The 18,210-nt window shown below is 37.4% G+C and overlaps 1 protein-coding gene across 3 annotated transcripts in view; it reads right to left on the bottom strand.

The window, feature by feature from the left end:
• The window catches only part of LOC119731730 (plexin-A2-like), a 76,020-nt gene that overhangs the window by 25,968 nt on the left and 31,842 nt on the right, over window positions 1–18,210 (bottom strand). For all 3 annotated transcript variants that reach the window (XM_038204955.1, XM_038204956.1, XM_038204957.1), the window contains 5 exons: window positions 12,590–12,705; window positions 6,623–6,761; window positions 5,568–5,724; window positions 3,370–3,575; window positions 2,077–2,208 (listed from right to left, as the gene is read on the bottom strand). In XM_038204955.1, the coding sequence (XP_038060883.1) occupies window positions 2,077–2,208; window positions 3,370–3,575; window positions 5,568–5,724; window positions 6,623–6,761; window positions 12,590–12,705 (750 nt within the window). The remainder of the gene's footprint in view (window positions 1–2,076; window positions 2,209–3,369; window positions 3,576–5,567; window positions 5,725–6,622; window positions 6,762–12,589; window positions 12,706–18,210) is intronic.

Here is an 18,210-nt window from a genome sequence, read left to right on the forward strand (position 1 = left end):
CAACTTTTGAATTGAAATCGAGATCCAAAATTTTGTGGGTATTTTTCTCGACATGTACATGTACAGCACGCGCAAAGTTAAAAGTACATGTACATCAGGTTACTTGTTAGCACTCGCCTTTAGATTTTGAGCACTTTTGTTGCTTCAAACGAAAAAAAAAAATGCTTCATTCTACCTTTAAAGGTGAATAACTTTTGTGTACTGCAAGACACATGTACAGTTGTTGTAAATAGCAATTAAATTTTTTTTATTGTTTTTGCGGTGAAAACAGCACGGAAAGTTCCTTAAAATAATCAAAATGTCACTGCTTGATGCTATGCAGTTAGGCATGTAATTAATCATTTGAAAAAAAAAATGCACTAAAAAAAATAAAGTACATGTGCAAAGAGTTGTACATGTACATTAAATCTATTTATAGTGTACATTTTCCCTTACAATGTACATGTACATGTGCATGTACCCAAACATATTAAAAAAACCTCTTGCCAATTATCATTTTGAGTAAAGAAAATCGTAAGGTTCAAACTCGGATGGGCTTCAAACGATGATTTTCAATCAAAATTACATGTATAAGGTTTTTTCCCCTTTTATTGCCATTTTCAAGCACACCAAAGTGTGCTCCAACGAGATGTCAATATATTTTAACACATGCTGTCTTTTCCTAGTCTTTTTTTTTTCCATTCAAGTTAAACGATGCATGTACATCACGTAAATGTATATGGGTCAATGTAATGAAAGCAGACAGCCGGGAAAGTCTGTTCGAACAATTTCCTAATTGCGGTCTGAATTTCTTCCCGCAAAACTGTCCAGTTCCTAAAATGTTCTTCTGTAAACAGAACCCTGCAGGAAAATAACGCCCGATTTCCTCTGCTGTGAAAATAATATTCGGTCTTGATGACGGGGTGCGGGATAATCATGTTGATCTTTGCAGAAAGTGACAATGGTGTTTTGAATTCATCAATAGAAATCAGATATCTTGGTGTTGGCGTAACAGATGTTATTATCCGATAACATTGTAAGTGGTATTTTAGTGTTATCCTGAGCGATAACAATGTTTTGAAATCGCAGGGAATTTGATCTTAATTGTCTGCGCAATCGTTTGCCAGGACAGGATATGGAAACATTGGAAACTGTTGGATGTCGTTTCAGGAAACACCAAACAAATGTCAGGGTGAGGGTCAGATAATTTAGTATGTATTGAGGATAACAAGTATACATACATGTTATATGAGTAACTTGAGTTTATGCACAGAATCAATCTAAGTGGATATATGTCAATAATATCTAAATTACTTAATGAATGGTAACATTTGAAGGCACAGTTTTGTGTGATTTTTCTAGCCAGCATCACAGCAGAAGGCAATTCAATACTGCATTCGTTACTTCTTCTTTATTTACAAATCTATTTGCTACCACTTACATGTATATACATGTATGCTGATCAAAATTTAACATAATTCAATGGCCCTATGCAAAAACAAATAAAGTTTTTCTCTATTTTTACACAAATGTACCTGAAATTCCCAAATCTATTAAAGTAATTGCAACACCCAAAAGTATCTTAAAGTCAGTTCAGCTTCCAATATACATGTACATGTACAGAGTTGAAATAAAATCATTACAAGTCATCACAAACCTATTACAAGTTGGTCGCAAGTTGATCACAAGTCAATCACAGATTGGTCACAAGTTGATCACAAGTCAATCAGAAGCCCTGCCACATGTTAATTACAAGTTGTAAGTTGTTTACAAGTCAATCACAAGCCAATCACAAGTTGGTCGCAAGTTGATCACAAGCCAATCACAGATTGGTCAAAAGTCGGTCACAAGTCAATCACAAGTCCTGCTTCATGTTAATCAGAAGTTGTTTACAAGTCAATCACAAGCCAATCACAAGTTGATCGCAAGCCAATCACAAGTTGGTCACAATTCTATCACAGACCAATCAAAAGTCGATCTTAAGCCAATCACAAGTCGATCACAAGCCAATCAGAAGTTGTTCAGTAAGTCAATCACAAACCAGTCAAACGTCATGTTTTACAGCACACGTAGTTGCTTTTCAGAGTTTGCCCTTACCTTTACAGGGAGTCTGGCGACATTCACTGTGAAATTTTGAAATTCTGGTTCCCCAGCTGGAATGAGAATTTCTGGAGTGTCTTCAATCCTCGGGCAGAAGTCTTTTCCCTTCCTTTCTGTGTCTGTTTGTACCTGTAAATTGATTTACGTAAATTAATAATTTAATCTTTGCATGTTCTGATACAATCTTTGCAGTCTAATAGATGCAGTCAATTTTTTTTGGGTCAAAATTTGGCTTTGCAATTGTTGACGCCTCATCTAGTTTTTTCCCCAACCAAGAAACAAATTGCACAGCTGACTGTAAGCCAGTTAGAGCATGGCCGATGAGATACATCAATGTGCATATCAGACCTTCACATTTTCAACCAGTAATATGTGTGATAATCAAAACACACTTGACATTTCAAGACATCAGGAGCAATTGACCTGGATCTGGTACATGTACATCACAGGATGTGATTGTTAAAACAGGTTTGAGGAAAATGTTTATAATCTTTTTGAACAAACATAACAGAGCAAGGCAACGTTTGGGCAATTGATGCACAATTGGGTTGTGACTGAGAAAGTTAGTGCAATAAGCCTCTGTACTGATGACGTCACATGTTGTTTACATGTGTGCCTTTTTATGGGAGCCTGATGGGGACGATGGTTTCGTAGCCCCATAGAAAAGCGCACAAGTAAATAAAGTATGACGTCATCAGTAAAGAGGCTTATTGCGTCTTAGAGTATGTTGGAGAAATGCGGTGACTCCTTAAAAATTTAGTTTGAAAATTGTGTCTTGAAATTCTGTGTACATGTACAGTGAGTAAAATAGAGTTTCAAAATGGCATTGTATTACTTAAAAAGCTAAAACAAAAGATTTTCTGCCAAGGATTTCTAACGACTTTTCTCCAATGTTTTGGTAGCACGGCAAATAAGTACAGTTAATTGTCAGGGAGTCATGTTGGGGGAGGGGGGGGGGGGGGGGGGGGGGGAGGGGCAGTGTCTCATAGCCCAATTTTTTTCGCATATGTTTGCAGAATCTATTATCTGCCACCAAGAAAAGCTCCACCTATTGTCCGATAGGGTCCAATCCTGCCAGCTTTGAACAGTACCCCTATTGTCAGCTTTACAATTTTTTTTTTTTGGGGGGGGGGGGGATGGACGGACTTGGGAAAAATAGCCGGCAAACTTCCAGCACGAAGAAGTCAATCATAGATTTTGTTATCACACCGCCCCCTTCAAATTGATTTGACGACGCCCACATCAATTGTCTTTGCTTATTGTTTTTTTCCAAATGAAAGTAATTTTCACCTGTTGTCCAACGATGACACCTGAGGCGTTGCAGCTGCTAGCGTTGCCCATGCACCTGTTCTCAAAGACACACCAGTTGCACAGGTAGTCGGCCACACACTGGGTGCAGCTATCAAAGGCACTGCAGTTGTAGAAGTCAAAGGTCGTGTTGACGATGAGTTTGTTGGTCTCGGTGGCACGGAGGGAGAGCGTCACCATCAAGTCGCCTGGACATTTTTTACAAAAAAAAAGAAAAAAAAAGTGAATATAAAACAAGTGGTCCGTGGACCACATGTGTCACCCTTGTTGACCTCATTATACTTTTGATGTATGACCTTAGTGACCTCATTCGACCTTTGACCTATGCTATTTGACCAAAAATATAAGCCACATTATCTCTGCTACTCAATGACCCTTGAGTCTAAGTTTCATGGAATACTGGCGAATACAAGGGACAGTCATTTGAAAAACTTGAACCTTAACTATAACATACGGACAACAGACAACAGATGTACCGGTATACAGACAGTACAGCCTGTCTAAAAAAAAATGGTACAATCGAAAACGATTTTTTTTTTCAATATTAAATCTCAACATAAGTAAGTTGTTTTGAGCATCACATTAAAGAAACAAGACCAGGCTTTCCAATACTTTTTGTTTCATCTCATTTGCTTTTGTCAATCCAGAAATAACTCCAGTTTACTGCGGAACACAAAAATCGAGTTTGTTTCTTTTGCCAAGTTGCAATCTTTTGTGAGCTTCAAGACAGCATGGCACAGTACTCGAAACAACTCTGCCCATGCATAAAAGTGGCACAAAATCGATTTGGTGTATCGCAGTAAATTGATTATATCTCTGAATTGACAAAAGCAAATAAGATCAAACAAACACTATTGGAAAGCCCAGTCTTTGTTCTTTAATATTATGCCAAGTAAGAATGACTAAATTATTTTGAAATTTCATATTTAACCAATTTTTTTTCTGATTGTACCTTTTTCTTGAGACAGGCTGTATACAGACATACAGAATTAAGGACTCGTATTTCCCGTGGGTGACACGAAAACCTCCAAACTAGTAGGCAATAGTAAAGGTGATGCCAGACTGCACAAAATTCTATTCCATTCATTCAGCATGGTTATTTACTGAGCATTTTTCATGCATGTATCTACACAATGGGCTAGATTTACCCATGCGTTGGCGTTATGGGGTAATTCTACTTTTGAATACTTTTGAATAAAGAGTCAGTACTCCAGGTTTTACTCGTTCCAGATTGCTTGAGACTTTGTTTGACATGTTGTTTGAAATGCATGTTTAGATGTAGACGACTTCTACAAATGCAATCAAGAGTTGGAGGGACTACATGCACACAAGGGAGAGGGTTACATGCACACAACGATGAGAACAATTTTACTGTAATCATGTCTCAGATGAATGATCAGTTTTGTCTTTCATCGTACATGTACGGTACTGTAGCTGCATGCAGTTGGTAAAAATGCAAAGCTGCACTGCCCTTTTTGCAGTTTATTCTATGCTCTCAACTTTAAAAATAAAATACAGTGTACTTTAATTTAGCCTACAACAGCAAGCAAACTATGATTTTGCTTTCATTTTTGTTGTATATTTTGGTTACACCGTTTTATTACACTGCAAAGACATGTGTGCATTAATAGTCCTCATTAGTACTAGAACTACTAGTATTTTTCGGGCTTCCAAAAAATTGCTAGAAGTGTAATAAGAATGAGAAAAATCAGATGATCCAAGGAACAATTGCATCTTAGAAGTTTGATTCTCAATGTAAGGCCCACTTCATAGAGCTCTCTTCATAGAGCTGATATGCAAAGAACTTTTGTTTGTGACAAGGGCTGCGTCAAGATTTCTTGTCTACCTGTATGGCCGGTGTAGTGTAAAATTTGGACTCTATGAAATTCGTTGACTCATTGGTTGTATTGCGCATGCCTTGGCGGACATGCAGCGTGTGTCAAATGAGAGGGATGAGTCCAAGGTTAAACAGACCAGATTTCATAAGGAGTCCAAATTGTATATGACACCAGCAGTAACACATGTGTATATGGGAACTGGCTTCAGTTAAACCATAACTAAGTAATTCTCATGTCTACTTATCAGCTGATTCAAGCTGAGCACAAAACTGTGCCGGGCAACAGTTTCAGCTTAGCACATCCAAGGAGTTTTGGGTAGGAATGAATGTCAAGGGCGCTTACCTCCTTGCAGCGTTGGCAGGTTGGCTGGGGTTGAGCACTGAATGAGGGCGCCCTCTATTGACGTGACCTCCGTTGAGCCCAGATAGTCAAAGACGCACTGGTACTTGTGGGGCAAGCTGTTGTTCAGTACAGGCAGGCTGCTCACATTCAATGATAGCTACGACAGATACAAATTGTCCATACAGAATTGTAAAGAAAATACTACTTTTGAAAGCTGAAACAAATACTTTAATTGGTTTTATATAGGTTTTCCCGCCCAATTTCCTGAAATGTTCATTCACTTCTGAAAATCATTCATTCATTTTCGTCTTTAATTTGAATGCACATCTTTATTCCCATTTCAATTCAACGAAAGTTCAATCGTTTCATTGTCTGTGCATTCGGTTTTGACAAACAGATGGCCAATTACATTACCTGTGCATTCATTTACGTAAGCATACCTTTTCTAAATTGATTTCAGGTACAGCTAATTTTATTGACGGTTAATGAAAAAGAAACTCCTAATTGTATCAGGAGCCGATGGCATTAAACTAAAAGTGACTTAAAATGGTGAACGTTTGAAATCGCCCTATAAAAGTGAAAAAGAAGTCTTGTAAACGAATCTGAATGGTGTTGCTAATTCACTTCATTGATTGAACTGATATGGAATCGAATGCTCTGGTAGCAAAAATGAAACGCTTGTTCAGAGCGATTCTCAAATTCAGACGAAAATGAATGACCGATTTTCAGAAGTGAATGAACATTTTAGGAAATTGGCTGGGAAAACCTATACTTTAAGCCTCATTTGTTAGCAATTTTACATTTATTTAACCATGACTTGAAATGGAGAACTTCAGGAACGTATTCACAAAGTGTCTCAAAAAATAAAAAACAAGTAGGTACATTTCACTAAGAACGCTGCATTTTTATTAAAATAAAAAAACCCACTATTTCTTGGGAATTGTATTTAGCCCTGCAAATGCAATTATTTGAGAACAGCATTTCAGAACAATTATAGAATACAGAGATGAAAAAGAAGACAAAAAATGTTCTGGGCTACTAATCTAGAATCTTACCAGAGCAGTGGCGTCACTGGGAATACTGGAAGGCGTCACTGATTGGATCTCAATGCAAGAGCTTCTGCTATCTATCCATCGATTGGTCGATGGCTCATCCGTTGCACCTGGGCATTCCATTTCAGTGCGTCTTGTACACCTGGGACAATCAACGGACAGGTGATCAACTTAGTAATCAATGAGATGGTGTGAGATATGAAAATCTGGAGCATGATGATGACAAAATCAGCTTAGATTAAGAGTGTTTTGCTTTAAGAAATTTTACCAAAACAGTACAAGTCAATCCTAGTAGACTATACTACCGGTTAGGCAGAGTGCACAAAAGTCTATTCAGTTGATCAGGGGTATGAGTGACCACTGATAAAAATAGCTGAAAACAGCTGAAAAAGGTGTAAAGAGGCTGAATTTTGGAGATATCTTATACTTTTGTACACAGCAAGTGAGGGAAAAAGCTGAAAAAAGCTGAAATCCAAAACCAAAAGAAAGCTGAAATCAGCTTTAAAGCTGAGATTTCACACCCCTGGTTGATTCAGAATGTCTTTTCATGCATGTGGTCTACACAGTGGGCCAGATTTAGGCAATTTCATTGGCATTACAGGGTAATCCTATATGACAGCACTGCCCAGCTCGCAAGTGGTTGTCAGTGAGTGAGCTACGAAGAGGACACTTTGCTGGCCCTCTTGGGGAAAAAAAACCCAAAATGAAGGAATGTTGCAAGTTATGAAATGAAGAGCATATCTAAAGAACTACATACATGTACAAGGCTTATTCAGTTGAAACTTTGTATGTACACAATCAGGGATTTGTTATAGATGAAAATTGAAGTGACGTCATGATGACGTCATCATGTACATTTTGTACATGTATCGGGTATGATGATCATGATATTCTACCAAAACCATTTCAGATAAAGAATGTTTAGAGAAATTTCACAAAAAGCAGAAACTGGTATGAATGTGGGATAGACAGGGTTATTAAAATGTGAAGGACAAAATGTCAATTTTCATTTCATTAGGAAAACCCTCAGATGTTGCAGAGATGCTGTACTTCATATTGTTTTGGTGTAATTGCATTTTGTCTTAAAGTTAGGGTAGATCATTTGTAATTTGAGCAATTGTGTTCGTTTGAAGCAACAAAAGTGCTCAAAATCTAAAGACGGGTGCTTATAAACAACTAACCTGATGAAATTTTAGCTCTGTGAATGCTGTATATTCCGAGAAAACAATATTCTAGGATCTCGATTTCAATTCAGAAGTTGCCAAGTCAAGATTTGAATTGCGCCCGAAAACAGCGTCCACAACACGTTCTCATTCAGCCGATTGCAGCTACATGTACATGTACGCGATGTCATGCACTGAACTGACAAATAATAGCAACCACGCGCGTGTGCGCTTCGTCTCAATGCTTGCACGCATCAATTCACAGATTCGCTGAATTACAAACCATTCCAAAAATGCCTCACTCGACACATCTTTGGCAATGGCCTACTGTTATTGCTTTCTTCAAAATGACGGCATGCCACAAAGAATAATTTCACAGGGAGATTCGTGCTATCACTATCTTTAAACCAACTTACAAGCGTTTGAACAATAATTTTGTCAGTTGTCTTTTTGGATAGCTACATTTGATATGCTCCACCTTTAACCATACATCTACCTGTACTTTGTCATGCTTCACTTTTCATCATAATGCGAAACAGAGAAAAAGGTTTTCATTACAGAGGATCATATTCGACTTCCTTCAAAACTAATGCCCAAGGTTTCACGGGCTTAAGTCTTTCCTATCAGATGTGGAAACTGAAAGGACTACCTGTACTTCTAAATGATATGACACAATCGCCGCTGCACCATTCCTCAGGGAAATGTAAACCTGATCTGAAAGTGAAATTTCCTTAACGATTTCCTCAAAATTTGTCCCCCAACCAAAAAAAATCTACATGTATTGTATAGCTAAATGGATTGCCGTTTTAATTTCAGTTCATAGGACAGAAACTATTACCTTTTGCAACCATGAATCTTAGTATCCAGATAAAGTATTGATTTACTGCACAGGTACAGAAGCACTGAGGTATTAAATTGGACAGAAGTGTACAAGTAGCGTGTTTCATTTTTTGTTGTTGAATATTTCACCATCTGTCAAAGGTTTAGTGTCGGTATTTTCTTTCGTTGCATACCGGAATCCCTACAAATCTGCTTGCACTGTTAATAAATGTCACGGCCAGAGTGTGGACATTTTTGACATACACGTAGAAGCTAATAAGTGGGGCGCTAATATAGTTTACAAATGTACATGTGCCAGGTACCGGTATATACCGGCTAAGGCCAAAAAAAAAAAGTCTCCGGTTTCTGGTATGGAGCTTGCCCAAAAAGTGGTGCGGCGACGCAGCTTTTTTTTTTTTTTTACCTGATTTTTTTGCTTCAAATGTCGGCTGATGACTGCAAATGGTGCCCGACTAAACTTAGTGCAAATATATGGGAGTCCAGAGAGGCCACATAAAGCTTATTCTCGACCATAACCCAATCTAAGAACACGTTAAAATTGTGCAGCAGCAGGATTCCAGTCAAACCAGTGAGTTTGGCGGTTTTGAGACATCATCTGTCATTGAAAAAAAACCTTTTTCATTTTGCCGACACGCATGGCTACGGCGACGCGCGCGCATACCAGAAACCGGAGATTTTTTTTTTGGCCTAACCAACAAAAATACAACCATAAAACATTTGCCTTTTTAAAAAAGGGATTGGTGGCTTTCTATATTTTGGGTATCAGATTAAAGCTGATAGATTTTCCTTCAAAAAAGTGATATAATCATAAAAATAGCACTTTGGGTTGCTGAGAAATTGACAATTGTGTCAAAGTAGTCATTTTTCATCCTTTACACAAGTACCGGTACTTCAAACAGTAATAACATGTTACTGTAAGCCTACTGTGCAATTATCTTTCATTTGGGCAATGTATAATATTTGGACATATTTTATGATACTGAAAAGGTTTAAAATACGACTAAAAAGGACGAGATACCTGTTCAAGTGGAAAGTAAAAGGTACATGTACATGTATTGCCATCAAATTAATTTTTACTCATGTCATATTATTTGCCGTGTTGTTTGTAAGGATTAGGACATGCACAAATACGGTAGGTGGTGCATTGAAAATCCCTTACTGTGGTAATTTGTGTGTACTGGATGAAAAATGACTACTTTTACATAATTGGCATTTTCTCAGCAACCCAAAGTGCTAATTTCACGATTGTTTCAATATCTAAAAGAAAAGCTCTCAGCTTTAATCTGATACCTAAAACATAACAATCCACCGATCCTTTTTTTTTAAAAGGGAAATGTTTTAGGGTAGCATTTTTTTTGGGTTTACCCTGTAGTGCTTAATAAGGTCTCTCAAAGCATTTCACAAGTAGTAAGTTGTCTTGGAAGATTCTTGAATTTCACTCCATAATGCACCACCAATAAATGCGTAACGGTGCCCCAGGCAATGGTTTATGCATAAACCTGCCTCTGGCAGTAAAAATGTTTTATGCATAAACGTGAACACCCCCACCCCGATCTCCCCAGCAAAAAATGCGAAACATTAATATTTATAACAGACACATTTCTGTTGTGGTGTGAAAATGTGGTTTGACGTGCATACTGAAATGAAACGGGTCACATGCTCAACATGCAAATCCAACACATGATCAAGAAATGCCTACAGTGCAAAAACACATACATACATGTACAAAATGTAGTCATGTTATGTACAAGAATATATTTTTTCCCCACATTGTCTCTTGTGAATCCCACCCCCCCCCTCAACGTGACAAGTTTATGCATGAAGTCCACAAGGAAAACATAAAAATCACGGTTCCATACAAAAAAATCCACCGCTAACCTATTAAAGTCTTAAGGCTTCAATCAAATATGAAATTGCTACTTTGTAAAAAGTAATGAAGGCAACTTTACCAAGACGTTTACAAGAACGAGTAATCACTTGCTGTATTGTCATCGTATCCTACCCCACAAAAGTGTCATGTTCAATTAAAAAATGCTTGCCAACTTGACAAACTTGTACCCTCCAGATGAGAAACCAATCTTATTTTTCTTCCGTTAAGGTTGGGCGGTGACTTACATCTTAGCGGGTGCCGTTTGGTGGAATTAAACGGTTAAACCACAGATGTTTAATGTGCAGCGTGCATCTGGATTTTTGATTTGGCTCAGTGAGTCTTGAACCCTCGGCATGTGCATGAACATGTGGTGAAATCTGCCAACCATGTCCAAGGTTACATGTTTGTCTGGGTTTAAAGTCCCATATCCTATATTAATTTACGCAGAAATAGAAAATTGCAAAACTCCTCGGAAAGTAAGAGATGTGTTTGTTGTGACAAATTAGGGAACTGTGGCTGTGATATCATTTACTTGTAAAGGTAGAATGGACCGTTATATATTTGTGCATTTTTTTTTCGTTAAAAGCAACAGAAGTGCTCAAAATCTAAAGACGGATGCTACACGTGAACGACTAACCTGATGAAGTTTTAGCTCAGTGAATGATGTACATATTCCAAGAAAACAATGTTCTGGATCTCGTTATCAATTCAAAAGTTGCTGAGTCATATTTTGAATTGCGCCCTCCCCTGGCAAAATCCAGAAATCGGAATTTGGGACATGATTTTCATTCAGCCGATAATTTGTAGCAACGTAATGTTGCACACTAAACCCGACAGACCGTAAGAGCAACCACATGCGCGTGTGCGTTGTGTCAATGCGCGCACCCATTCACGGATTCACCCAATTACAAACCAACTACAAATGGAAATTTCCAAAAATGTGTCACTTGACACATCTTTGGAAGTGACCTTCTTTTATTTGTTTTCTTTTAAAGTACAGCATGCAAGAAGGAATAATTTCACAGGAACTTTAGAGTCATTACTATCTTAAAACCGAGTATTGTTGATGTACAATGTACCCTAACGTGGCGCGGCCCCTAACGTGGCGCACTTTGATTTTTCGCCTGTAGCGCCTAGCTAGAGCAAAAGTTTTAACTGAAATTTCAATTTTGGCGTGATTTTCCTATTTTATTTTCAAGTGCAAAGTGAAACCTTTGAAAACGCCCCGAAAAATAAGAAAATAATTTTCTGACAAACATCTGGCTGGGTATGTACCGTAAGTAGAAATAATAATAATTTATCAGAATTGATCAAGTTTACAGAAATTCTTAAATGTTAATTTGGAATTTTCCGAGATTTATTTAAGTGCACCACGTTAGGGAACACTCCGCCAATTTGTGCCCAATTTCCGGACGCAACCGTTTTTTAATTTCGGCTTAAATTTTATGAAACCGAAATTGTTCACGGAGGTTAAATAGCAAGCATTAATAAGGTAAAAGTACCATTATTTTACTGCATGAATTTGAGGTTTGTCAACAAAGAGGTTTGGCAACACTACACGAGGAAAGTTGGGTAAGCTTCGAAGTGGGCCACGTTAGGGAACACGACTATATAAGCTTCTTAACGATTATGTGGTTGGTTACTTTTTGGAAAGCTACAAATGGTCCACTTTGCCTGTAAAAATTCTGTTCAAATTCTGAACCAAAAAGTTGAACCCACTGAAAACATTTTTGTGCATGAAGTTGGGTGATTGACTTAATGTCATGTAGTAAAACGTCAAAATAAACACCAAATAAAAAAAATTGACGCAGCAAAATTTCTGAACTTTAGGCAACTTTTCGTGCTGAAGCAGCTGTGTATACATCAGTTAAGTTTCTGCCTTGAATGACATCACATTTTTGCTCATGAATATGGAAATTCACATTAGCATTAAAACTAAAAAGGCCCTAAATTACCTTTAAGGTGGTAATTCGAATAAATAATATTAAATAGGACACAAAAATGAACTTCAAGGACTGCATTCAAAAACCAAATTCTATGACATTACCCCTTTAAGTTGGGTTCATCGGTAACCAGCACAGGGGATGAATTGCATACCTGTTCAGTAACGGGCACCAGCCGCAGTGTGGGTCCCCAGTTCCGTCCATTCCGACACGCAAACAATCCCCGCATGTTGTCAACAACTCGCAGGTCTCGATTGGAACCTTGGTGATCTGTCAATGTCATAGAGAAATAACAGACCAATATTGTCGGTTAGAAATGTATTGTGTTTTACTGAAAGGAGGAAGTTAAAGAATTTCAATTACTTCAAACAGCCCATGGGATCTGAAAAAGAGAATATTACATGTATTTGCATCCTGTGGAGGTGGACAAATCATTAATATTTGTTTGACAATTTGTGCACAAACACAATTAGAAATATTTCAATTTAAATAGTCAAAAATGAATGCAAGGGGAATGGTTGGGCCTCTTATTCCCCCCCCCCCCACCACCACCACCGTGAAAAACATTAAACACAGTGGTGAGAGAAATCAGAGATTATGAAAAGTGTTTTTTGAAACAAAACTGGCAGTTCTTTGAACAAATCAGCACAAGAGAAATACGGATTGGTTTGTACACTACAAGGCGAGTAAAAAAAAAAACGCATTCCTTATGGCACGACCAATTTTTGAATGAAGTTTTGCCTGTAACACTTTCAAAATATAGGATATAAAGCCCAATAAATGAGCTTTCTTTCAGTACAAGAATCATTCAAATCACTCACGTACTTTTCAAGTTACGGCACTTTGAACACAGACACAATTTTAAGTTCTGTCCACGGATCACAAAAAGGCACATGTTCTTGCAGCAAAATGAAAACAATTCACATACATCCCTATGAGATTTGTTTTTGTTTTGCTGAAAGAACACTTACTTTTTTGTGATCCATGGACAGAACTTCAAAACAATATTTCCGTAACTTGAAAAGTACATGAGTGATCTGAATGATTCTTGTACATGTACTAAAAGAAAGCTAATAATGACTGGGCTTTCAAATCCTAGATTTTGAAAGTGCTACAGGCAAAACTTCATTCAAAAATTCGTCCTGCCATTTGGGATGTGTTTTTGTTTTTGACTCACCCTGTAGAAGAATTGGCTACGAAAAGTTTCCACTGATAAAAAAGGTCAAATGTTTTTTTCTTTCTCACAGTTAAAGTCCATGTTTAATGATCAGATAATCAGATTCACATTTCAAGAAACCCCTGAAATGCACATGCACATTTTCCATCGGTAAACTTTTGATACAACTGACAAGGTACATGTACATGTATACACGTACAATGTACATGTACATGTACACGAACATGATGTATCACAAGTAATCAGTCAGCCTTGTAAGTTGTAGCGAGGTTCCATAAATCCGGGATGATCCTAAAATCCTGAACCACTAGCAAACCAAAGGAGACTTTTCTGATTGAATTCTGCCATCCAAAGCGTCATGGGTTTCATGTTTTATTACTTCTCCTGAAAAGCCTATGGCCAAGATCGCAATCGCTTTCAATCCTCACCGATTGCTTTTTGTGAATCTATTCTCTGTGATGAAAAGGGCCCGGAGCCTAGTTTTGCAAGCCTTACAGAATTACTTGACGCGTGATTTTTCTGTACGCCTTTGGAAACCGACTAAGCATACAAAGGTTTAGCAAGTATCAAAACATAAAAGGCCGTTTAATCACAGAAATAGGAATTAGGACGAGGAGTGAAAGACATTAATTTTGATGACCAGTGTAAAATCCTTCAAATGACTACAGATTGAAACTCTGTATAAGACAAGCAAAGACGTTTAATACAAAAGTGAAAGAACATTTTAAAGGTTTTTTTTTTCACTCAGTATGATGTTTTTAAAGGTCATGGACAGCAACTGGACACATTCAAAAATGAAACTGTGAATAGCAGGATCAAGCATTCTGTGAAATGGTTGCACCATATGCTGTCATTTTCGAGAAAAGAGGAACATTTTACCATTATTTTCTCACAATGGTATTGACCAAATGGAAACCTACATTTGTAATTTTCACAGTTTTCGAGGAAAAAAACCCTGACATTTACTGAGGTTACATTTTCAATAATCTGCCTCAGATTAAATGCGTTGCTGTTCCTTAAATTGGCAAAAACACATTTTTTTTGTAAATGGTTTCCTTTTGCTTTTAAACTGTTTCCCAGACTTTTTGAGGAGAATATTACACAGTGGAGGCCGCAGTGCCCCTTTAAACTGAGAAACTGCTGGACCAATATTACATGTGTGATACATGTGTTGTCATGTATGCACAAATTCCCCATGTGCAGTCTGGCAAATAACTTTTATGCTTCGCTGAGCATATTTCTCATCAGATGTCAAAGTAATATTTTCAAACTTCCGAATCTTAGCCAGGCATGAAGACACAGGTATGAGCACTTTATACAGAAGGAAAAGAAAGAAAGAGAAATTGAAGGCCATTTCTTGTCTTTAATTAATTTTGGTTTCAAAAAACATGTTTACTATGAAAATGATGGTGCTTGAAAAGATCGTTAAAAAGTAAAATACAAAATGTCACACAACTACATTGTAACTAAAGCTTGGGAATATGCTGTTTTCGTGTAATTAACGTGTGAAGGAATTTTAGTACAAAATTTTGATCCAAAACAAAATCCAGCCATTGGAGTGCTATTCATAATTCCAATCACACATATTTCTTTTCAAAATGTTCTTCAAACACATGTGGGCACTAGGATTTGCTAGGCGTATAATTCTAACAGTACATGTTGTATAGAACATGGGCCTTATTCATGAGTCAGCCATATTGAGTTGAAAGTTTGGTAAAATCTTACTTTTTGGAACTTGGAAATGAAAGCAAGCTTATTTATCATAAATTCCAGTCTGCTTCAATGAATAATTTAAAATTTGTAATTAAACATTCCCTTATGTTTAAAGCCATATTTAAAACAAAAAAAATTACAGTAAAATAAGGAGTGCATTGTGCCTGCATAAATAGTCTGGCGCCATCCCATTCAACAGTTATCAATTAATGAAATACATTCAGGGAACTCCACACCAATGGCGAACTCGTGAATAAGGCCCATGGTATCACACAGTTTGGCTGAAAATTGGATGCTTAAAATATCAGTACATGAGTGTCACATAAACAAAATGTGGTTTTCCCAACATTTTTTTCTGTAAATATTTTATATGGATTTCCTTAGATCGAGACGTTGAAATAAGGCAAGAAAAAAAACAAAAACCTCTTTTTGTGTGTGTGAAATCTGGCTAAATGTCACCTTTAAATTTTGTTTCCTGATTTTTGTTTGACATCTAAAGTACATCTGAAGGCCAACACATTTGTATTTTATGCAAACATGTTCCAGTAATGTTGGGTCAAACAATAGATAGAAATACAATATAAATACAAAGCCAAGTCAAACAATACATATCACTTTCATCAATAACATGATAAACTGTTAAAGATAACATCATCAATTTGTTTGGATGTGTGGTTTATGTGCATTGCTTGTAATAACGAGGATTTCCTGCATTGACTTTGTGCTTTGATTATAGGTCAAATTCTTCATCCTCTGTAAGCGTGGAAATAATTATGATAAATTCCTGTTTGCTTAACAAGATAACAGTATGTAAGTCTTTTCTGCTGATACAAATATGACAGCGATTAGATTTCAACTGAATGTATGTATGCACAGCAGGATGCCAACATAAAGTTATCCTGGGATTTTCAGTAAAAAAACCCAAAAACAAAGTTTCTTGTGCAGTGGAGAATTTATGGAGGATATACATGTAAGGTTCCTAGCTAAATTACAGAAAGAATGTTGTTCTTTTATCTGGATGGAAAGCTACTACATGTAAACGTACAAAATGTAGTGAACATTGAAACAACAAGGCAAGACCAGAAAGCTGGTCCCAGAGTGCACACATTCTATTTAATTGATTCAAAATGGCTATTCACTGGAGTCTTTTTTCATGCATCTGGCATGTCTGGTGTACACAATGGACTGGATTTTTAATGTCCCATTATGGGGTAATCCTATACAATGGCACTGCCTGGCCATCTTCAACAGTCACCCAGTCAGTCAGTCAGTCTGTCAGGTACAAAGAGTACTATAGGCCCTCGTTGGGTCCAGCAAAAATGAACAGGTTTTTACATGCACAAAATTATATTCCACCGATTCAGAATGGTTAAATTCACTGGATTTCTTTCACGCATTATAGATGAACAAAATGGGCTGGACTTAGTCCATTATGAGATACATGTAATCCTATACAATGACACTGCCCGGCTCTCTTTAACAGCAACCAGAATTGGTAATCAAGTGAAACTGTAGTGATATGACTTTCAGATTTTCAACTTCCGTTGCAAAGCAACCAGGATATGATTATCAATATGTTAAACCCATTAAGATATATCCTGGTTCATAAAAATGAATTAATGAAACAGAGCGTGTAAGTTGGACCTAAAAAAACCTGCGAGATTTACGAGAATGCAGCACATCTGGGCGCCATGTATGTACATGTAGGATCAACAATGTGTATAGCCTGCTACCCGTACATGTAGGCCTATACATTGTGTGTTGGCTTGCATTTATTGTGTGTCCTTTAACTGGGCCTATATCCCATCAATGGAAAGGAATGGGTATTTCAGAAGAAAAGAAAGCAATACAATTTACAACATACATGTATGAAAAAAAATTGTGAATTGATGACTATCATAAAATAAAAAATGTTGACCTCAACTTCCGTTCAATCAATCACACAGATGACAATTGGGTGAATTCAGAAGGAGTCTGTGACTAGAATAGCCTGTGTTTGATAAAAAGACGTTCGCAGGAAACGTGTAGGTGAACTGGTGAGACTTGCACGCTCATTACCGCCCTGAATCCTTCACAATCCTCTTTGCCAAAGTGGAAGAATTTGGGGGATTGAGGTTACATGGCAAAAGTGCGTTACTGATTTCGTAGGATGCACTTTGTCAAGGTCTTGGGCCAGAACTTGTGTTGTTTTTGCTCAGCCATGCATACGTGTAAGGCGAAGTAAAAAAAACCCAAATTTCTCGTCCCCGCCCGCTTCATTTTTGGAGGCCGCCTGGATTTTTTTATTATTTTTTATTTTTGAAAAATGTAGTAGAAAAACACCAAAAAAGTCTACAAATTCATCGGAAAATAAATACCACTACCAATACAACTCTAAATGACACTGTAAATATGTTCAGTTCTCTTGTCCAACTTGTCTTTCATCTTTAAAAGTGTCTTTGAACAGTGGAACACCAACGGTTGCAGGAAATTTTGGAAAGGCGGTCATCTTGAAAAAAATAAAAATTAAAAAATAAAAAGCCCCGCTTCCTCCCTTTTTTAAAAAACCCAGGACGAGAAACTATATTTTTTTTCTCGGCCTAATTATAGGCCTGGATAATGCTTGAAATCCTCCGTACTGCTCCAGGATGTCACTGGCTCTGCCTCAACATATTGACAGTCACTGCCGCAGGAGTTTGCAGGATTCAGGCAGTGGTCACACCTCCACGAACCATATTCAAGAAATAATGGAGGAATTTGCAGGATTTGAGGCTAAAGTATGTTTTTTTGCCATGAGGCCAATTGGAGGATTTTGCAGGATTGAGGCTACATCCTAGCAAAAAGGCCTAGGGAGTTAGGGATATGTAGCGTTCACTTTAAGTTACCCTGCACTGCGCCTTTAACGC

The sequence above is a fragment of the Patiria miniata genome, unplaced genomic scaffold, assembly GCF_015706575.1.
Source record: "Patiria miniata isolate m_02_andy unplaced genomic scaffold, ASM1570657v1 HiC_scaffold_24, whole genome shotgun sequence".
Taxonomy (NCBI): domain Eukaryota; kingdom Metazoa; phylum Echinodermata; class Asteroidea; order Valvatida; family Asterinidae; genus Patiria; species Patiria miniata.